The sequence below is a fragment of the Podarcis pityusensis genome (assembly GCF_964106645.2).
Source record: "Podarcis pityusensis genome assembly, chromosome: 2".
NCBI classification, from domain to species: Eukaryota; Metazoa; Chordata; class Lepidosauria; order Squamata; family Lacertidae; genus Podarcis; species Podarcis pityusensis.
In genome coordinates, this window is record NC_138029.1 from 113527796 (window position 1) to 113551014 (window position 23219).

Below are 23219 nucleotides of genomic sequence, written 5' to 3' on the forward strand. Positions count from 1 at the left end.
CTTCATTCTATCTAAATAAAACCTAAGGGCTGAATTCCACCCCCCACCCCCCAAAAAAGCCCGTGATTTTGCACCAAAACACAAATGCACAGGCTGTTCCTGTTTTGGATTTTGTTTTCGTCTGCTGCAGTTTTAAATTGTTAAGGTCATCTTCATTACCTCTGCAGCAGCATCTTTATATTTTATATTTTATATTATTTTATATTTTATATTCTATTCGTTTCCAACCCTACAGAGTGCTTTGCCGGCCGAAAAACGGCTTAAAAACTAGAAAGCAACAACCCAAGTCTCACAAGCGCAGGGTAAAGGAAGGCGCTGGGGACCAGCTGGAGGGGGGAGAACAAGGACTACGATTCCCAGCAGCCAGTGGGCTCTTAGCCCCGCCTCCATTCCCCTCCACGGTACGGAATCTTCAATATCCCGACAGTGGATTGGCCGCGATGGGTGCGAAGAAGCCGAGGGATTGGCTGAGCTGGAAAAGGGGCGTGGGGAAGCGCGTGAGCGCAGCATCCCCAGGACAGAAGGGGGGGGGCGTCAGTGAGTTGAGTTGCAAAAGCCGGAAACTGTCCGGAGGAGCGCCTGAAACCCACCTTTTGCAAATGCAGGTAAAAGGGGGGGGGGGGGAGTGCATTAACTGAGAGCGGGGGGGGGCGAGGGGCTTTTGGGGGGGTTATGTTTCTTGCAACTTGGGGGGAATGGGAGGGGGGTGTCTCCTTTGTCTGCTTGAGTTCCCTCCCCACCCTTTTTCATAGACCCAGAGGGGGAAAGGAAGGGGCTGAGCTTTGCATCTCCTTGTGCACTTGGAAAGGGGGGAGCGTGCCTGGGTGTGGGGAGAAGGAGAGGCAGAAAAGCAAATTGGGGGGGGGGGGAGAGAAAGAGACCAAATATAACCTCTTAAAATGGCGGGGAAAAAGATAAACCTTGTAGATCCTGAAAGTGCTTCTGTCTTAGTTTGGAAAAAGCAGCAGGAAAACTAGAAAAACAGAAGCAGCTGTGTGTGTCTAGTTATATATGTCTTTCTGCTGTCATTGCATGGTCTCATTTGTTTATCTTTTAAGCCACGGATCCAGCGCTTTGATGAGACTCGGATCCTCGCGATTTTGCATGCTGAAGTCTCAGCACAATCAGAGAGAGAGAGAGAGAGCTGTTGCGTCCTTGGCTGTTTGCGGCATCATAATTTTTTTGGTGTGTGAGAGTGTGACTGATCTGGTCCCTGCTGGCGCTGCAGTGCTATAAAAGCCATGCTTGGAGGCATGTCCCCTCACGATGTGTGCGTGCAAGTTCCCCAACGCTGCCCTCCGATCGTAACTCAGACAGACTCTCGTAGGCGCCTTAAAGACTTAAGGCGTAACCATGAGCTTTTGTGGGTTAGAGTACACTTTGCCCAGCGTCTCGTATCATTGCCTGCTGATGACAACATCGTAAAAAAAAGGAAAAATCTCTGCAACATCGTAAATATCTCTGCCGCAGTGGTGTGAAAACAAAACAGGCATGGATCTTTTTTTCTAAGCAGGAGACACAAATCTAACATCTTGTCTCTAACACTTCTCCTTGCTGACAGAATTATAAAAAGAATGCATCGTGTGTCACTTTCGTTGCTCATCTGCATCTCTTGTTATCTGTGTGCCTCCCATTCCTTGTATCTCTGTCCAGGTTTAGATTGTATGGCTCTGGGGGCAGGGACCTCTCTACTGTAGCAATGCACGTGTTGGACAGCAACTCCCAGCCTTCTCGAGCCAGCATAGCCCCTTGTTGGGGATGATGGGAGTTGTAGTCCAACAATACAGGTTCTCTAGTCCTGCTGTGAAGTGCCAAGGCCCTTTGAAAGCGTGTTATACCTGCGGAGCAATCTGGAAAAGGTTTACTTGGATTTAAGGCCCTCTTTAGTTGTTGGGACTGGAGCCCGAGTCAGTTTGCAACCTTAAAGAAGTCAGGTCAACCTTTTTGACACCACGCTCATGGGACCAGTTCTTGACACTATGTTGTATGTTTTGTGCAGCAAAATGAGGTGGCATGGTGGAGTTTAGACTGCAGCTCTGATTGTGCTTTGCAGCTTCTGAATACTTCCTGCAAACAGAAAACTAGTGTAGCACTGAGAAAAGTTCTGACTTAGCCTTCTGCCTGTGTTGTGCTGGTTTTTTCTTTGCAGAGAGCAGCATTTAAAATTCCCACCATGCTGAGAAGTGGTGCTGTGCTGGAGTAATGGCAGGATTCGAAATGATGGCTTCCCTAGACCAAGTTGGGTGTGCCTTGTTGTGGAGCACGGGGCAGCGGTGGGGAAGGAAAGAAGAGGCCCAGGGCACTATCAGCTGCCCAATAATTCTGGGTGTTGGTGCTGAGACTTGATAGTTGATATCTGCTAGTTTACATCTCTTTAAAAAATTTGAAAAATTCATGGAAGATTCAATAACTAGCCATGATTGCTAAGAGGAGAACGTCCATGTTTAGAAGTAGTATACTTTCAATTGCCTGGTACCCAGGAATGCACACAATGGGGGTTTTATTTAACACTTCTATAGAGTATTTATGTACAGTCGTACCTTGAACGGACTTCCAAGACATTAGAAAACCAAAGTGCAGCTTCTGATTGGCTGCAGGAAGCTCCTGTAGCCAATTGGAAGCCCCTCCGGATGTTCGGCTTCCAAAAATAGTTTGCAAACCAGAACACTCACTTCCAGGTTTGCGGCGTTTGGGAGCCAACATGTTTGAGAACTAAGCTGTTCGAAAACCAAGGTACGACTGTACTGTGTTGTTGTTGTTTAGTCGTTTTGTCATGTCCGACTCTTCGTGACCCCATGGACCAGAGCACGCCAGGCACTCCTGTCTTCCACTGCCTCCCGCAGTTTGGTCAAACTCATGCTGGTAGTTTCGAGAACACTGTCCCACCATCTCCTCCTCTGTCGTCCCCTTCTCCTTGTGCCCTCCATCTTTCCCAACATCAGGGTTTTTTCCAGGGAGTCTTCTATTCTCATGAGGTGGTTAAAGTATTGGAGCCTCAGCTTCAGGATCTGGCCTTCCAGTGAGCACTCAGGGCTGATTTCCTTCAGATGGATAGGTTTGATCTTCTTGCAGTCCATGGGACTCTCAAGAGTCTCCTCCAGCACCATAATTCAAAAGCATCTTTTCTTCGGTGATCAGCCTTCTTTATGGTCCAGCTATATGAAAAGGTAAGACCATCCCTGCTTGCAGGCTCACAATAAAGTAGGCATGGCACAAAAGGATGAAGGATGTGGACGGAAGAGGAAAGCAAAGCCTTGGAGCAACTGTTCTACCCACTGGCCCATCAGTCTCCCTTTTGGTATGACGCTCTTGCCAGGTGGCAGGAGGTGAAGCCTGCCAGTGACATTTGATTCCCTGGCTGATGGCCAAGACCCGAGCGTGTCTCCTCTGCATTCCCAAGCAACTTTGGGAAGAAGGGAAGGATATATATTTAATGAGTTAAAAGAGAGAGAGAGAGAGAGCTAGCAGTTAAGAGCAGAGCATTCTTTCCTGCAGGAAGCGGGGAGACAAAATCCCTGAAATTGCGTATTTAGGGAATGGTCCATGGGAGCTCCCGTTGCTCGGTCCCTGCTCCTGCCAACCTAGCAGTTCAAAAGCACATCAAAGTGCAAGTAGATAAATAGGTACCACTCCGGCGGGAAGGTAAATGGCGTTTCTGTGTGCTGCTCTGGTTCACCGGAAGCGGCTTAGTCATGCTGGCCACATGACCCAGAAGCTGTACGCCGGCTCCCTCAGCCAGTAAAGCGAGATGAGCACCGCAACCCCAGAGTCGGTCACGACTGGACCTAATGGTCAGGGGTCCCTTTACCTTTTACTACGGGACTCAGTGTTAGAACATCGGTTTTGCATGTGTAGAAGGTTGCAGGCTTAATCCCCCAAATCTGGGAAAGACTGCCTCCCTGAAACCCTCCTGCCAATCATGGAACGTAAATCTGAGTTTGATCCGGCGAGCCAATTCTTGTGTTACCCTAATTACTTATTGATTTCAAATTCTACTTTCAATAAAAATGATTTGCCGGAGTCCTCTAGGTTTTGACAGCTTAGCAGGAAGATATTATCTGCAAAGTGGGAGCCTAATTACGATGTGATTGCTGTAAGAAAGGGGCTTGCCAAATATCACAAGCCCTTCCTGCCTCGGTCATCAGCTAATGCTTTAACATGTGTGATTTGCTAAATTTTGATTAAGAGCTGGAGGGCCAGTTCTGTTGACTCTCCTGGTTTGCTGACTTTAACCGCTGTCTGTCTCGTTATAAATGGAAGTGGAAGTCTTGTTAGTTTTGCTGCTGTTGCTTGTAAAATAAAAGAACGTAATATTAAACCATTAAAAAAAAAATCTGGCTTCAGTTTGCTGTGTATGGTTGCTTTCATCTAGCTGAATGGAGATTCCTTCTTCAAGAATGTATATATATATATGCCATTGATGTTATGAAAGTTTGGGGAAAGTCTTTAAATGTTGACTTAGCCCATAGGTAGGCAAACTAAGGCCCGGGGGCCAGATCCGGCCCAATCACCTTCTACATCCGGCCCGTGGACTGTCCGGAAATCAGTGTGTTTTTACATGAGTAGAATGTGTGCTTTTATTTAAAATGCATCTCTGGGTTATTTGTGGGGCCTGCCTGGTGTTTTTACATGAGTGGAATGTGTCCTTTTATTTAAAATGCATCTCTGGGTTATTTGTGGGGCATAGGAATTCGTTCTCCCCCCCAAAAAATATAGTCCGGCCCCCCACAAGGTCTGAGGGACAGTGGACCGGCCCCCTGCTGGAAAAGTTTGCTGACCCCTGACTTAGCCTGTGATAGACCAAGACCTTCAGCTTCTGTGTCCTATACCAAGAAATACAGAAACTGCAAACACACATTTGCGTTTTACATGCGATAAAGCCTTGTTGAAATCAGTGGGAGCTACTTGTGAGTAAACATGCGTAGGGTTGTGTTGTAAAAGTCCAATTATTTGTCCTTTGACTTCTTTGTAACACTTCCTTTTATATTCAGAAAATAGGCAGGTGGCAGTGACAGCTTTAGTACACTTTGCTGAAAAGCAAGCAAATTAATAGGCGCTAAGCTCAGAATCCCAGGGACTGACAGTAAACGACACTTTCTGGGAAGTAAGCAAACATCTGTGCACAATATATAATTTCCAATAAGGAAATGAGGAACTTTTGTTAAGAGTTGAATGAGTCACAAGCCGGAAGAAAACCTTACTCTGCCAGCCGTCTCCTGGAACCTTGCACAGCTTCTGCCCCAAAGCCGTCCATTAGTATTCAACAATCAGCGTGGTGGGTGGATATATTTTCATTTATATACATTCATTCGAAATAAAAAAGGGGTATGTACTCTTTCATTACTGTTTGTATTCTAGTTTAAAATTTTTGTAAAGTGATATGGCAGGCAGGTCATCGGATGTATAATTTATTTTATTTTCATTTTATGAAGCATTCTATATCCACCCACCACGCTGATGACGAATTCTACGAAACAGTAGTCAATATCCGGAATTACTGTTCAGTGTTGGACATCATTGTTGAGTACACAAAGCTTCACAGCTTGTCTTCCGCCGTACAAAGTTTAGTACCTCGCTTCATTTAAAGATTTTCAGAGACTGTGAGACTAAAGATTTCATTCTGAACTTTTTATGATTTGAAGGGATTCTATAAAGATGGTCTATTACGTATATATATGGTCATCGTGTTGCCTAGACATTATTATACAGCAGGGCTGGGGAATCCGTGGCCCTCTAGTTGTTGGTGCTACGTCAGCCCTGACAATTGGAAATGTTGGCTGGCGGTGATGGGAGTCCCAAAAAGCATTTTTTTGGGGGGGAGGGATATCCACCTCTGTTTCAGATCCAGCGAGAAAGTATTTCTGCCAGGCGCAGGAGACTGAGCAACGATCCTTTGTGTGTGGTGTAGTGGTTAAGAGCAGTGGACTCGTAATCTGGTGAACCGGGTTCGCTTCCCCGCTCCTCCACATGCAGCTGCTGGGTGACCTTGGGCCAGTCACACTTCTCTGAAGTCTCTCTGCCCCACTCACCTCACAGAGTGTTTGTTGTGGGGGAGGAAGGGAAAGGAGAATGTGAGCCGCTTGGAGACTCCAAAGGGAGTGATAAAGCGGGGTATCAAATCCAAACTCCCCTTCCTCCTCTTCTTCTTCTTCTTCTTCTTCTTCTTCTTCTTGCAGAGCCTGGTGACGTTTGAGGATGTGGCCGTGTATTTCACGAAGGAGCAGTGGAATCTGCTGGACCCCAACCAACGAGCTTTGTACAAGGAAGTCATGATAGAGAATTACGGGAATGTGGCCTCCTTGGGTAAGGAACTCCCTTCTTCCTTGGGGTAGGTGTGCGAAGGCTGTGTCTATCGGTCGGGGCTGATGGGAGTTGGGATCCAAAACACTGGAGGGGTAGCAGGTTGGCAAAGGTGGCTTCAAAATATAAGATTTATGTCAGTTCCTTCCTCCGTCTCCCCAGTCCTTTCTGCGTTAGGGAAGTTGCTTCCTTCCTTCAGATTTAGTTATGTCAGGGGTGGGGAACGTCCGGCTCAGGGGCCAAATGCGGCCCTCCAGTTGTCTCTGTGTGGCCCTCAGAACTCTTCTAAGGCCACACCGCATGATATCCCTGCTTTTACTTTTATTTTATTAAATTTACCGGTGTATCCCACCCTATACCGTTAGGTCTCAGGGCGGTTCACAACATAAAATCACAAAGAGTGTGTTGCACTCTTGAGTCTCTTTTCCTGGCTGGAACGCATCTATTAATTAATTAACAAATTAATTAATTAATTAACATTTGTAACAATAATCCTTGAACTCTGAGAGAGACCCTTGCTTCCTTTTTAAAAACATTTTTTATTTTTTTCAAATTTAAACATTTCATTAGTTTTACAATCAATTTAACGTTTTGAAATTTGACTCCCTTCCCCCTCCTTCAGCGGTTCCATAAATTTGTTTTTTTAATACCTTCTGCATATCGCAAGCTCATTTAACTTGCTCATTTATTTATCTGCTGTAAATATATACTCTTATAAAACTGCAGGTTGTTACATTAATCTGAAGGCAGCCCTGTTCAGGGAAGCTTTTAATGGTTAGTAGGTTATTGTATTTTAATATTCTGTTGGAAGCTGCCCAGAGTGAGTGGGGTATAAAGAATAAATTATTATTATTATTATGTTTTTATTTTTGCTTAACTGGATGGAGGGATGTGTTTGTGTGTGTGTGTGTGTGTGTGTATGTAGAGAGAGAGAGAGAGAGAGACTACCGTGTAGGGGTACAATTAGTTCCCAATACAAATATAAAATGTATTGATAACATTTTTTTTAATATAAAATGTAGATGCGTTGCTCCACCCACTTTTGCCCTGGCTCCGCCCACCACTGGAATGTCGTTCCTTAAAGGTTTTTAATCAGAGGCTGGATGGCCACCTGTCATGGCTTCCCCCTAAGAATCCTGGGAAATGTGGGTGCGTTAAGGGTGCAGAGAGTCGTGAGGAGACCCCTGTTCCCCTCGCGGAGCTACAATTCCCAGAGTTCCCTGGGAAAGAGGGGTGAAGTGTTAAGCCACTCTCCGAACGGCAGCTCTCTGAGGCGAATAGGGGACTCCTAACAGCTCCCAGCATCCAAAACACAGGAAAACCGTCCTCATCATTCCTCTTCTCTTCCTGAGAAGGATACCCAGCTCCTAAGCCTGGCCTCATCTGCCGCCTGGAACAAGGGGAGGAGCCCTGTGTGCCCGATTCTCCAGATGGAAGGAAGCTCTTTGACACCTGCTCAGGTGAGGCACTGGTTTGAGCCCAGCCAAGGGTGTTGGCAGCCCTGTGTTGGCTGTGCATACTCTTAGAATTTGGTGATGTCTCTAATCTCGCTCTGAGAAATGGTACAGCTGCCTTTTTCCTCATTGTTACATTAAGAAGAAGAAGGAAAAGGAAAAGAAAGAGGGAAATGAGAGAGAGAGAGAGAGAGAGAGAGAGAGAGAGAGAGAGAGAGAGAGAAGAAAATGAACAAAGTAAAAAAGACTTCTGTCCTACAGCTAAATACAGTGGTACCTTGGATTACAGATGCTTCAGGTTACATACTGTCAGAGCTGCTTCCAGATCCTAGCTCACAGAGGATCACGCTAGCCAGCGATCATTAAATAAAAGTCTTTATTGAGTTACAGTTTCCATTCTCAATCTGCTGCGTGCAACTCTACGTCTCATGGTTAGATCGGCGAAGCTCCGTCTGAGTCTCCGCCCCTTGTACACCAACTTAATATCCTAGCCCTGCTCCACCTTTTCCGCCTGACTGTTCTTCTCTGGGTCCCTCTGCCCCCCGGGGTCTCTTCCTTCCGGGATTCTTCTGACGCCGACCCCCCGGACCCTCCTGTCTCCTTGCGCCGGGCTTTAGGACCTGGCTCCCTTTCCGGGCTGCCTACTGCGCCACCTTCCTGTGCATTTGAACTTGGCGCGCGCGCCAAACCTTCCACCTTCCGTCTGACCGTTTCTTCGCTCCCCGATGGAGGTGTGGCCACTCCTGACTCGTGCCCTCCCCCCTGTTGTGAGCTGCCAGCGCTTGATCCCTGGCGCCCTTCTTCTTCCCTGCTCTCTGGCGGTGACGCTGGTCCCGATTTCCAACTGCTCCCCTCTGAGTCCCCTCTGGCTCTATCTTCCTGGGGTGTCCCCCTAGGCTCCCCCCTTGCCCTGGCCACTGGTGCTCCTTTCTGTGAATCTTCTGATTCACTGGAAAGACTCGGAGATCTCGGGTCGTCGTCATCACTCATCTTTTCTTCTGCCTCCTCCCCCTCGCTCTCTGTTTCCTCCCTTGCCCTTGCCTCTGCTCCTGAACCCCTGACACATACGCTTCAGGTTACAGACTCCGCTAACCCAGAAATATTACCTCGGGTTAAGAACTTTGCTTCAGGATGAGAACAGAAATTGTGCTCCTGCGGCGCGGCGGCAGCAGGAGGCCCCATTAGCTAAAGTGGTGTTTCAGGTTAAGAACAGTTTCAGATTAAGAACGGACCTCCGGAACGAATTAAGTACGTAACCAGAGGTACCACTATATAGTAATCACTCATTAACATCCAACTTTTCTTTTTTCTTTTATTTATTTGATTTTTAAAAAATATAAACTTACAACAAAAAAACCATTCAAAATCCAAATACAGTCATTCCTCAGGTTATGGACACTTCGGGTTGCGCGATTTCAGGTTGCGCACTGAGCCGAACCCGGACGTACCGGAATGGGTTACTTCCGGGTTTCTGCGCATGCGCAGAAGCGCCGAATCGCAACCAGCGCGTGCGCAGATGCGGCGCTGCGGGTTGCAAATGTGCTTCCTGTACGGATCATGTTCGCAACCCGAGCGTCCACTGTACTGTATCAAGATTACTCTGAATCTCCTGACTTCTCCCCATCCCTTCCACGGGTCCTAATAAGATTTACAACTGCATATCAATACTTATCCAAATTTATATCCTTCTGAATGATCTATACTTTCCATTACTCTGCAAGTGTGGTTAAAATCCTGCTAATGTTTTAACCTGCTTACAGCGGTCTTGTAGATAAATTATAAACTTTCCCCATTCATTTTTAAAGTTCTTGCCTTCTTGAAACATCCAATTTTTCTATTTCCTATGAGCCAATATTTTTCCTATCTTCAACAAATCCAGAAGTTACAAGTTCATTTTCTCTTTCACACAAAAAATCCAAAAGAAGTTTCCAGTCCTTAATAAATGTCAATACAGTGGTACCTTGGTTTGCAACCGCTTTGGATTGCAACCGTTTGGATTACAACCACGTCAAACCCAGAAGTATGCGTCCCTTTTTTTGGATTACAACCCATTTTTTATGGATTACCGTATTTTTTGCTCTATAAGACTCACTTTTTCCCTTCCAAAAAGTAAAGGGAAATGTGTGTGCGTCTTATGAAGTGAATGCAGGCTGCGCAGCTAGTCCAGAAGCCAGAACAGTAAGAGGGATTGCTGCTTTCACTGCGTAGCGATCCTTCTTGCTGTTCTGGCTTCTGAGATTCAGAATATTTTTTTTCTTGTTTTCCTCCTCCAAAAACTAGGTGCGTCTTGTGGTCTGGTGCGTCTTATAGAGCGAAAAATACGGTACAACCAATTTTTTGGGAGGAGGCCCCATTGGCGAAAGTGCGTCTTGGGTTACAACCTGTTTTGGTTTACAACCGGACCTCCGGAACGGATTACGGTTGTAAACCAAGGTACCACTGTAGCGATTTTTCTCTAATTAATGAATTGGACTCCTTGGCAGGTTTTGAATAAACACTCACAAACTTTTTATTGGTAACATATAGATGGAGAAATTAAGGATCTTTACAATTTTATAACATGCAGCGAATAACATGTGCTGAAAAACCAGAGAGAGGAGCTGAGGGAAGTCTGGGTGGGGGGTGGGATTTTCTTTCTTGGGGAGGGAAAAATGGGGAGAAAAAATGAGGATGATCTGATTTTGATGAATTGTTATGTTGAAATTCCTAATAAAAAATATTTTTTTAAAAAAGATTTTTCTCTAGTTACGCCCATTACCTTGGCTACCTCAGCTAAGTCCAATAATTTTATCAACAATTAATGCATAGCAGGTAGCGCTGTATCTTTCCATCTTTGTGTATACAGTGGTACCTCAGGTTATATACGTTTAAGGTTACATACGCTTCAGGTTGCATACGCTTCAGGTTACAGACTCCGCTAACCAAGAAATAGTGCTTCAGGTTAAGAACTTTGCTTCAGGATAAGAACAGAAATCGGGCTCCGGCGGCGCGGCGGCAGCGGGAGGCCCCATTCGCTAAAGTAGTGCTTCAGGTTAAGAACAGTTTCAGGTTAAGAACGGACCTCCGGAACAAATTAAGTACTTAACCTGAGGTACCACTGTACAACAATCTCACCTCTGTCCATATGCTTTCTGAGGCTCCTTCTCAGGTGCTTTCTCTCTCTCTCTCTTTCTCTGCAGATAACCCTCGGAAAAAGCACTTGTGCACTGTGTGCGGCAAACGCTTCACTCAGAAACCGAACCTCACGCGGCACCTGAGAATCCACACGGGGGAGAAGCCCTACAAGTGTTTGGAATGCGGCAAATGTTTCGGCTGCCACTCGCACCTGATGAGCCACCAGATTGTCCACACCGGGGAGAAGCCCTACAAGTGCTTGGTCTGCGACAAATACTTCGGCCGCAAGGCGCACCTGGCCAGGCACCAGGGCATCTACGCGGGGGAGACCCCTTACAAGTGCCTGGAGTGCGGGAAGCATTTTGCCTGCCAGTCCCAGCTTGTCATCCACCGGCGGTACCACACGGGAGAGAAACCCTACAAATGCCTGGAGTGCGCCAAGTGCTTTGCCGACCCGTCGGCCCTGGTGAGCCACAAGCGGATCCACGCCGTGGAGCGATCCCACAAGTGCCTGGAGTGCGGAAAGAGCTTTGTCCAGCAGTCCCACCTCCTGAAGCACCGTAGAGTCCACACGGGAGAGAAACCCTACAAGTGCCCCGAGTGCGGGAAATGCTTTGCCGACCGCTCCGTCTTCGCGAAACACCAGAGGGTCCACACGGGGGAGCGCCCCTACAAGTGCGCCGAGTGCGGGAAAACCTTCGCCCGCCAGGAACACCTCGGGAGCCACCGGAGGGTGCACACGGGCGAGAAACCCTACAAGTGCTTGGTGTGCGGCAAGTCGTTCGCCCGCCAGTCGCACGTGGTGAGCCACCAGCGCGTCCACACGGGGGAAAAGCCCTGCAAGTGCGCCGAGTGCGGGAAGTGCTTTTCGGAGCGCTCGACGTTCGTCAGGCACCAGAGGACCCACACGGGGGAGAAACCCTACCGGTGCCTAGACTGCGGGAAATGTTTCGGCTCCCCGTCCCACCTGACCCGCCACCACCGGCGCCACACGGGCGAGAAGCCACACGGGTGTCCGGACTGTGGGAAAGCCTTCGCTGACCGCTCGGCCTTTGTCAAACACCAGCGCGTCCACACGGGCGAGAAGCCCTACAAGTGCGCTGAGTGCGGGCGGTGCTTTGCCAACCGCACCCACCTCGTGACCCACCAGCGCGTCCACACAGGCGAGAAGCCCTACGCCTGCTTGGAGTGCGGGAAAAGGTTTAGCGCCAATCGGAGCCTCATTCACCATCAGAGGCAACATATAGGTGAGCTGCTCCTTTATATCACAGAGGGCAGGTTTGGGTTTTTGTTGGTTTGTTTTAAATAATTTTTATTTGATAGCTATAGAATTACAGGCTGTGGCGATCACACAGGGTCCCCGGACATTTAATGGTCTACTGATCCCTGTGCCACCACTGTGCTCGCTTCCCCGCTGCCACCAACCCGTTACTCTCGGGTACACACTGAGTCCAGACAGTTGTTGAAAGTGAACCAAATAAACAAGTTTATTTTACAAACATTAACCAGTTTATGGTTTCTCAGATAATATTCCTGTCAGTATCTTAACTTTAGTTTCTTTACCGGCCTATAGCTTCCTACATGGAACCAGACAGAGGGCCTTCTCGGTAGTGGCGCCCATCCTTCAGATGTGAAGGAAATAAGCAGCTATCTTCTCTTTAAAAGACATCTGAAGGCAGCCCTGTTTAGGGAAGTTTTTAATATTTAATTCTGTATTGTTTTTAACACTTGATTGGAAGCAGCCCAGAGTGGCTGTGGAAACTCAGCCAGATGGGCGGGGTATAAATAATAAATTCTTCTTCTTCTTCTTCTTCTTCTTCTTCTTCTTCTTCTTCTTCTTCTTCTTACCTTCTGACTGATTATCTCAACTGTTTGACTGACTCCTCTTAACACATTCTCTCAGTCTCTCATGCTAGACTAGCCCAACCGACAGACTTATCTTCTCTGTCTCTTCTAACTCCAGTCTGTCTTCTCAACCACCTTAACTCTAACTCAAAAAACTCTGTGCTTAAATCTTATACACAGTTAACTCTGCCCCTTGGGTTCCCGTTAGTTAGTCATTTTACAATTAGTTAACCCTTTCCTTATGAACCCAGTAAGATGTCACACACCTAAGAGGGCAAACGCCACATAGGGGTACCTTGTTTTGAGTCCAGGATCCGTTCTGGAGCAACGAAAGGGATGCTCGACAAAGCGTGCTCTGCACACATGCGCTGAGCAGTTTGCGCTTCTGCGCATGCATGAAGTGCGATTTAGCGCTTTTGCGCATGCGTGAGCGGCGAACCTGGAAGTAACCCATTCTGGTACTTCCGGGTTTGCCGCGGACATTCGCCAAAATCGACGCTCGGCGGGGTGGACGTTCGCGGAGGTTTTACTTACCAATTACATAGCCATATTTAGAGATTTTTCTGTATCTCTGGACTTCCCAGCATCCCCTCCATGTTGGAATTCTGCCTGGGTCAGAGGAATGTGCCACAGCGTAGGCACCGGCAGATATTCCTGTCGACCTCCCCGCGTCTCCACTCTGCTGATAAGCAGGCGAGGTCCGGCGATTCTTCTCAGATGTATGAGAGGAACACACCGTTCTTCCTCTCTCCCCTTTGGTGTCCCCAGGGAGGGGAAAGAAGCAGACAGAAAACTATTTACATTATTTATTTCTGCCTCTTACATCAGTACAGAGAATCATGTCTGCACTCAACAACAGCAAGAAGAAACTCCTCCCAAGTACATCCAGTACGGGTCATATGACACACACACACTGAGCTAACATCCGGTGCTCAGTACAGAATGGACTGCCCCTTTGTTCCCATGGCAACAGTCACAAACATCCTGTCTGGCTTTCCAGCCACAAGCAGCTGGCTGAGCTGCTAGAGCCTTTGCTTGCTGCAGCATTGGTGCTTTATGGTAACATACTCCCCCTAAAGTATCAATGTGTGCCGCGAGCAAAGCGTCATCCAGAGAAGAAAACAAACAGTTGTTATATTTATAACATTCCCCTGTTGTTTCAGTTCCACCCTTGGAACTACCCGCCACTGGTTTAACCAATGTACCTCTCTGGTTGTGTGACTTCGCATTACCTTGGTTAACAACTCTCTGTTGTGCCTTTGTCTCTGACGCAGACACAGCTTCAATCTGTCCTTGGTCGTTTACAATAGCAACATATGCAAGGTTAGCAAACTCCTTTGAATACCTCTTGGGTGGTACACCCTTCGTTGCTCTCTCAGACCTACGTAAAAGTTGCTGCTCTTCTCTGCTTTCTGGTTCAGCCTCTGAACTCTCTGGAGAACCAGTACTAAGCTTAATCAATGGTTCATTCTCCTCTTCTGAGGGTCTAGTCATTATGTGAGATTTCCTCTCAATGACTGTGACAACTGAGCTGTCTGAGCTATCGCTGTCATCATCAGTACTACTGAACTCAATAAGATCAAACTCATCATCATCATCATCAGAATCCTCTGTGGGAAATGCGTGAACAATCAACCTCTCCTGTTCAGGAGCACTTTCTAGAAACTTTGTGAGAATCACCTGACCAGATTCAGACAAAATTACTCTGTAGAGACCCTTTTCATATCCCACAAAAATGCCTCTGGCATTCTTTACACCACCTGGAGCTTCTGTTCTCACATGAGACCCGAAAACCTTAAAATAGGCAACAGAAGGTTTTCTATTGAACAGCTTCTCAAAAGGAGAACATCCCAACTCTGTTGAGACTTTTCTCAGCCACACATGAAGATAGGACGCTAGCGATTCGGCCCAATATTCATGTGGCAAATGTGAACTCAGCAATTGCGCATTCATCCCCTTTTGCAATTCTTTGTTCACTTTTACACAGACCCCCCTGTTCCACGCTTCTTGCGAGACTGCCACTTTGTGGTCTATCCCTTTTCCATCCAGGAACTTCTGAAACTTCTGTAACAGAAAAATTTGCTTCTCATCTGTGAAAAGACAATCAATGTTAGCATCATGCATACTTTTAACCTTGTCACAAAACTCCTGAAACTTTTCTAAAGTTTCTTGCAGTAAGAAACAGTTCTCCATCTTTGTAGATCTTGCAGCTTTTTAGCATCATAGGACAGTTTCAGTCCTTTCTTTGCAATCTGCGACACGCTCAGCAGATTAAATCTCAGTTCTGGAACCAGGTAAACATCACTTATAGTCAAGTTCAGACTCTCAAGATACACAGTCCCAATTCCAGTCGCTTCCAACTCCTGACCGTTGGCCTGTTTCACAGTGAAGCTTTGCTTCTTCAACGTCGAAAACAGTCCTCTGTGCGGGCACAAATGTTTTGTACAGCCCGTGTCGATTATGAACGAGTTCCCAACATCTGGCGTGGTTCCTTTCGCCATCATAGCCTTTGCAGGTTTCACCTGGCACTTGGTACGGCTTTTGCCTGATGCCTGAGGCTTCGTAGAGCTGCTCTTTGCTCCTCTTGACTGGCGCGGCTTCTTACAGTTTCGCTGTAGATGCCCAGTCTGTCCACAATTGTAGCATCGGACAGCACTCAATGCTACACCATGCTCTCCAGTAGCATCAGCAGTGGGGGAATTAGAACCCTGTTCTTCCCTCCCCCTGTCTTTTTCTTCCAGTGCAGCAAGTCTGTCGTGTTCATTCAGGACCACAGCACAAACTCTCTCCGCGGTCAGCTGCGCGGCCGGTAGGGAACCAAGCTGACTGGCAACAACCTTGTAGGTGCGGCTAAGGCTGTTTATCATCATGAAGCAAAACACTTCCTCCTGAAGACGAAAATTGCGTTCCACCATCTGTTGACGCAGAAACTTCATTTCTGTCAGGTGCGCTTGAACATCTCCATCAGGCGCAAGTCTCAGATTGGTCAATTTCTCAAAATACAGCAACGCTGAAGAACCAGCATCTCTCTGATGCGTTGTACGCAGCGTGTCCCATACCTCTTTCGCATTTTCTAAATGCTGAACATGCACCAACTGATCATCTGAGACACACAGAATTATAGCAGTCCTGGCCCTTACATTCTGTGACTCCCAACCTCTGGTTGGTGCTGCAGGGATGGGGTTTTCAATTACATCAAAAAGCCTCTGATTCTGCAGCAGGGCCTTCATCTTTACAGACCAAGATGAATAATTGTCATTGGTTAAGGGAGGTGGGCAAGGCAAACCTCCCCCTTTCTTGGCATCCATCTTGAAGCCAAGCCTCCAGTTCACAATGTCAAACAAACTGTAAAATCCAACAGTTGTTTTTTTCTTTCTCACGCAGCAATCTGCAAATTGTTTACGCTCTTTGCACCTGGCAGCTAAACACAGGCTGCTATTGAAAAGTCCCTTCCAAGAGCTCGTAAACCTTGTAGCCAAAACATTCTCTGATTTTGTTTCGCTTTCCCAGGCTCACACTCAGAGTCCAGCCCCTTTGCCAGTAACTTTCCAGGACCGTTACCTAGCAACAATGCATTTCAATAGGACATCTTATCTACCACAAAAATTTGTGGAATGCAGGCTTCAGCCTTCAAGCTGCAGGCCTCTTCCTCCGGAGCTCTTGTTTTCTTTGAAACGCAGCTCCGTGAACCAGGGAATTAATCTTCCTGCGTTCACACTTTTAGCCCGAAATGCAGCATACCTTGAACTTTGTTGCTCTGGAAAACACCTCTTCTTTCCACCAGCTGTCTGTGGAGCCTCTGGCTTCTTTCAGACGCTTCTCTTCCTCCGTGGAGCAGAGGAGGACAATCCACCAGCCTCTCATGCAGATGTCCGATGAATCGCAACCATCCGAAGGCTGCCACTGTTGTAATTCTGCCTGGGTCAGAGGAATGTGCCACAGCGTAGGCACCGGCAGATATTCCTGTCGACCTCCCCGCGTCTCCACTCTGCTGATAAGCAGGCGAGGTCCGGCGATTCTTCTCAGATGTATGAGAGGAACACACCGTTCTTCCTCTCTCCCCTTTGGTGTCCCCAGGGAGGGGAAAGAAGCAGACAGAAAACTATTTACATTATTTATTTCTGCCTCTTACATCAGTACAGAGAATCATGTCTGCACTCAACAACAGCAAGAAGAAACTCCTCCCAAGTACATCCAGTACGGGTCATATGACACACACACACTGAGCTAACATCCGGTGCTCAGTACAGAATGGACTGCCCCTTTGTTCCCATGGCAACAGTCACAAACATCCTGTCTGGCTTTCCAGCCACAAGCAGCTGGCTGAGCTGCTAGAGCCTTTGCTTGCTGCAGCATTGGTGCTTTATGGTAACACTCCATGGGTCCTATTGCTATCCTTTTCAACTGCATATTATTTCACAGTCCATATTTTATGTCTCTCCATTTTGTCCGTAGTCTTTGCTACCTTACGAGTGCTATTGCAATCCTGCTAATGTTTTCATTGGCTTACAGTGGTTTCTTAAATAAATTATAAATTTCCCCCCATTCTTTATTGAAGTTTTGTTCTTTTTGGTACCTGGTGAAGTTTCTGCGCTCTGTGCAGCTCTATGTAGAGAGTGCCAGCATTAGCCTCGTTTTGGATGTAACCAGAGTTACAGCGTCTTGTAAAAAGCAATCCTAGCTGCTGAGATCACCTCTTCTTCCATAGACAAGCACTGTTTCCAGGAGGAGAACTGAGGTTTCCCCCAAGAAAATATAGTAACCACAACCTTATTTTTGTGCGAACCTGTTTTCCATGCAAACTGACGGGCACTCAACCACCCGAGTTCACTGTTAGAGAGAGAAGTTGGGGGTAAATTATGAGAGTATCAAGGTAAGGTCAGGGTTCTGTGGTCCTTCTGTCATTCAGTTTATGTCAGGGAACTGCCATCGCAGTCAGGAGTGGTGGAAGGGCTCCCGAGCGATGCCGGAGAAGGTCCCAGCAGGAAAAGAGGGGACTCAGTGACCGGGGAAGGAAATCAGCGTTACACCAAGGAGAAAGGCGGGCAGAGGCGGGTTTCGGAGGGAAGGCTCCAGGACTCTTCGCCAGAGACCAGCGGGGAGAGCATTGGTCCTCCACTGCCCACACCCACCCTGCGCAGAAGACTTCCGCGCAGGGAGGCTAGGCGGAGACTATCCGTCAAGGAACTTTTATGTTGGAAGAAGTTCAGGAAACGCCCACTGACGGATTCTGAGACAGACGCGGAATCAGGACTGTCCAGCCAGGGAAAGGTTTATCCAGGCAACCTCACCGAGAGTGGCGGCAACTTACGCACAAGCAACCCCCAATTCCCATTACAGTTTAGTTCATTGCTCTTGTGGGTGACTGTAGTTTTATAATTCCGCATTGTTCCTCGTGTGATCTCAGCCTGCACTTACTCTCATTCCAGGCTATCCTCTGGCCCAGTGCGTGGAGAACATTTTGTTGACGAACCAAGCCTTGGGGTGTGATGCTGGGGAATCGGTGCAGGAAAACAAACTGTATGAATGGCTCGCATCTGGGAAGTGGCTCAGCGTGCAAGGGTCTCTGGGTCAGAGTGAAGGTGTTCACACAGAAGAAGATGCCTTGACCCAGGATGGCAAAGCGTATGTCGGAAGAAAGCACTGACCTATGGCAGTCAGTTCTCTTTGATGACAGACTGAGGTGACATCACAGTCCAAAAGTGGTCAGAGAAAATGACACTAAAGCTGAAACAAGCTTTTTCCAACACATTTTGAAAATCGACCACAAAATATGGGTGCTTTAGACTTTCATTAGACAGTCTCTCTGATTGTTTCATTTTTTTACAAGGTGTCAAATATAAAATGCCATAAGCTAGCAACTTTAAAATAGTCATAAACTAAATACCATTGCATGTCAGCTATAAAATACTGGTAGGTAGGTAAATACTATTGCATGACTATTATCAAACACTACATACCATTCCATTCCATCTTATCAGATTATGGTAAACACTATTGCATGTCGGTGATTAAATACAAATGTTTTAATGCCAATTACTTAAATGTGCTTAAACACTAAATGCCATTGCATGCCATCTGTCAAATTTAGTGAAATCATAAAAAAAAACTTTGCATGTTAGCTAGCAAATATAGTCAAATACGAATGCTATTGCATGCCGGCTTTCAAATACTAATACTTCTGCATGTCGTCTTTGAAATGCTTTCAAGTAACAACTTTCAGATACTACCGGGCATCAAATATTGACATTGCATATTTTTTACTTGGCATCAAATGTCAGAGAGAGCTTAATTTGTGAGGCAAATGTGTCTCAGCTCTGAATGGTACACTTGCAATCTCCCCCAAAGGTTTGGGTACGGTATACAGTGCAATGTGCAATTCTGGTCACATCTCAAAAAGGGTGGAGAGACTGAAGAGAAGAAATACAGTGGTACCTTGGGTTAAGTACTTAATTCGTTCCGGAGGTCCGTACTTAACCTGAAACTGTTCTTAACCTGAAGCACCACTTTAGCTAATGGGGCCTCCTGCTGCCGCCGCACCGCCGGAGCATGATTTCTGTTCTCATCCTGAAGCAAAGTTCTTAACCTGAAGCACTATTTCTGGGTTAGCGGAGCCTGTAACCTGAAGCATATGTAACCTGAAGTGTCTGTAACCCGAGGTACCACTGTAATCGGAAGGTGATAGCATCTGCCCTACAAGGGAAGCCCATAACTGCTGCACTTCTTTTTTTTAGTTTGCAAAAAAATTGATTCAGGGGAGTCATGGATCGAGAGTTATAAAATTATGCATGGTACAGAAAAAGTGGGGGAAGTCTTCCACCCCATAATTCTACAACAGATGTCGCCCAATGAAGCAGAATGGTAGAATATTCAGGACAAACAAGACCAGATTCGTGGAGGAAAAAGCTATCAGTGGCTGCTAGTCATGATGGCTGTATATTAACTTTGAGGACAGACGCCTCTAAATACCAGTTGGCTAGGAACCACAAGTGAGATAATAATAATAAATTTTCATTTATACCCCGCCCTCCCCAGCCAGAGCCGGGCTCAGGGTGGCTAACACCAGTAAAATTACAATAAAAACATAAGGGGGGGGGCAATTTAAAATACAGGTTAAAATTACAATTTAAAATGCAGCCTCATTTTAACAGTAGCCCATAGCTCAAAACCGTAAGGGGAGGGAAACATAAGGGTCAGCCCCCTACTTGTGTTCTTAAGTATCTATGCACACAAAAGCATAGCTAAATGATGGACAAGACAAATATGTGAAGGCCCTGCATTGGGTATCTAGTCTTTTCAGCCTACGGCAAGAGACGCCTATTGCCTTATTGACCTGCTTGTGGGCTATCTAGAGGCAGGAGACACCTGGCTGGCCACTGGGGGATGCTGGATGCTAGAATGACCATTGATGTGGTCCAGGAGGGAGCTTCTTAACGTGGGGAGGTGTTTGGATAACGGAGGATCAGCAGAACGTATTGTGATCGTTCGGAGCTCCAAAGAACCCCGCCTCTTCGATGGCAATTTGAAATTTGTGGAAAGTTACCGTATTTTTCGCTCCATAAGACGCACCTGGCCATAAGTTTTTAGAGGAGGAAAGGGGGGAAAGCCCCGTTTTTGGGGGGATCAGTTCACAGTTGTGCAGCTTCTTTTGCAAAGGGGGAAAATCCCGTTTTTATGGGGTTCAACTCACAGTTCCACAGCTTCTTTAGGAAAGGAAAGGGAGCCGTTTCTACAGTTTCCAGACAGATAATCTAATCAGCCAGTCACATGTCGCTGGGGTAACAAACAGCCTCCGTCTGCCGAACATTCAACAATGGAGGCCTGGGCAAGGGAGCCAGTGATTGACCACACATTCGCTCCATAAGACGCACAGACATTTCCCCTTTTTAGGAGGAAAAAAGTGCGTCTTATGGAGTGAAAAATACGGTACCTATGTAAAACTGGACAAGCTCAGATGTGTAAAACGTGAGATTGTTAATCTTGGGGTCGTGGGTTCGAGCCTCATAGTGGACAAAAGATTCCTGCATTGCTGGGAGTTGGACTGGATGACCTTTGGTGTCCCTTCCAACTCTACGATTCTATGAAATATGGACAGGTGAAGCTGCCTCATACCGAGCCAGCTTGTTGGTCTACCTAACCCAGTGTTGTCTGCCCAGTTGCTGTCAGTTGTCACCTGGTGCTGCTTTTGACTGGCGGTGCTGAGTGCGGATTGAACCTGGCAGCTTCATCCTGCAATGCGGGTCTAGATATACCAAAGGCAGAAATAGAGGGGGCGTACTCATCTGAAAAAGCCATGCAACAAAAGCAAGCCCTGTGCGAGTCGATTGACTCATTGTTAATAAAGAACCCACGCAAGGGCTGTGGTTGTGTTGATGGAAAACAAGTGGAAACATATGTTATTTGCAGGGTTCCGCTAGAAGCAATATAATCGGAAGATTAATCCATCGGCAGTGGCCCATTTTCAGCCTGCCAGGGCCTATTTTGCTGCCTGCTTTCTCATGCGGAAATGTACGCCCGCAGGGATCATTTAAGGACATAGGAAGTTGCCTTATATCAAAGTCAGAACGTTGGTCCATCTATCTCAGTAATGCCTACACGGATTGGCAGCCAACCCCCAGGGGTTCTGACACGGAATATTCCCCTGTCCTACCTGGGGGGGATTGAATTGAGGGTCTTTAACATGCAATGTGGGACGCGGGTGGCGCTGTGGGTTAAACCACAGAGCCTAGGACTTGCCGATCAGAAGGTCGGCGGTTCAAATCCCCATGACGGGGTGAGCTCCCATTGTTCGGTCCCTGCTCCTGCCAAGCTAGCAGTTCAAAAGCACGTCAAAGTACAAGTAGATAAATAAGTACCACTCTGGCGGGAAGGTAAACGGCATTTCCGTGCACTGCTCTGGTTCACCAGAAGCAGCTTAGTCATGCTGGCCATGTGACCCGGAAGCTGTACGCTGGCTCCCTCGGCCAATAAAGCGAGATGAGCGCCGCAACCCCAGAGTCGGCCAAGACTGGACCTAATGGTCAGGGGTCCCTTTACCTTTAACATGCAACACAGATGTTCTACTATGGAGCATATATTGTTTTGGGCTCCATGGAGGGAAGTGTGACTGAAGAAATTCCCCAATGTTTCCTTCTCTCTGGCAGAAGGGGAGCTGGACTGAACTGGGGTTCGGGGAGGCAGCCTGATAAGGCACTTTGCGGTCAGGACCTTTGGTGGGCTGATGGTCACTCAGCTGGGAAAGTCTTCCATGGTTGCCTTTATGTCAGGGTTGGGCAACCTGTTGGCCTTGGGATGTTGGTACAGTACAAAGCCCATCACCCCCCATCAATGACTATGCTGGTGGGGGCTGATGGGTGAGAGTCCAATGAAGGGCCTTGAGTTTCCCACCACACTTTATGCTGAATGAGAGACCTGGGCCTCAGGGGTCAGTCACGCTGCTAGGTAGCTTCTGCATCCTAGAAACCTCTTTTGACTTTTGCTTCAGTGTGTAACTGTATACCATTTGCTTTGTATTATTACATTTATCCAATCCACCCGCTTTCCCTGCCTTTAATAAATATATTCCTTGGTTTACTACAACTAGGCTCCTGGTGTGCTCTTTATTTAAAGTGTATTTTTTCCAAGATTCTATACGATTCTTCGACATCAACTCTACATTCATCTAGGGCAGGCACGTCCAACAGGTAGAGCTTGTTGTTGTTGTTGTTGCGGAACTGGCGAAATTGACATAGAAATTGCGAGACAAGGACAACTGGCTTTAAAGAAGAATGCGAACTTTTTATAAATTACTTCAAAAAACAACAAAATGAATTGGACTCCTTGGCAGGTTTTGAATAAACATACACAAATTTATTAATGTTAACATAATAGATAGATAATTTAAGGATCTTTACAATTTTGTAATATGCAGAGAATAATATGTGTTGAAAAACTAGAGAGAGGAGCTGAGGGAAGTCTGGGGGTGAGTGGGTTTTTCTTGGGGAGGGAAAAAAGGGGGGGGAAATGAAGATGATATGTTTTTGATAATTTGTTATGTTGAAATTCTTAATAAAAACTATTTTTTAAAAAAGGAAGAAGTGGTCTCTAATTTATAGGTAAGCAGGAAAAAATTAGAAAAACCTAAAATTGAACAAAGCCTTAACGGGATGCCAGCTACACACCTCGTTTCACTGAACTATTCAGTTTCCTCAGAAGGAAAAAGAAAATTCATAAACCTTAAATGACCAAAAATCCAAAAAAGGGGGTAGAACTCCCAAAAATTCTGAAGGATTATAATTCTATCTTGACCAAGGGGAAGCAAAGTGCAGTAATAAAGGATTGAGGACTCAAAGGTACAGTTTCTACAGGTTTTTCTAATTTTTTCCTTCAACTTTTTGCTTCTTATTATTTAGTTTATTTCCATAAGATAATATTTCTAGTCGATTACTTCTCGTTTCAGGGATTTTCACAGTATTTCATTTGTTTTATGCAATACTTTTAAGCCAATGCACACTCAAAGCACATAAC

The 23219-nt window shown here is 46.5% G+C and overlaps 1 protein-coding gene and 1 long non-coding RNA gene across 4 annotated transcripts in view; one reads left to right on the plus strand and one right to left on the minus strand.

The window, feature by feature from the left end:
• LOC308470213 overlaps positions 1-23219 on the minus strand; it is a 143058-nt gene that overhangs the window by 54403 nt on the left and 65436 nt on the right. The gene's annotated exons all lie outside the window — the stretch shown is intronic.
• On the plus strand, positions 488-22292 carry LOC308469682 (uncharacterized protein). 3 transcript variants are annotated; one of them, XR_013982129.1, is made up of 6 exons: positions 494-605; positions 6177-6303; positions 7656-7760; positions 10934-12115; positions 18143-22091; positions 22136-22292. XR_013982129.1 is itself a non-coding variant. In XM_080992491.1 (5 exons), the coding sequence occupies exons 2-5, from the start codon at positions 6289-6291 to the stop codon at positions 18358-18360; spliced, it is 1545 nt and encodes a 514-aa protein (XP_080848617.1). In that variant the 5' UTR covers positions 488-605; positions 6177-6288; the 3' UTR covers positions 18361-22292. The 3 variants fall into 3 exon arrangements, 2 of the variants coding, with proteins under 2 accessions (XP_080848617.1, XP_080848616.1); XM_080992491.1 differs by having other exon boundaries at positions 488-605; positions 6177-6328; positions 18143-22292; XM_080992490.1 differs by having other exon boundaries at positions 18143-22292.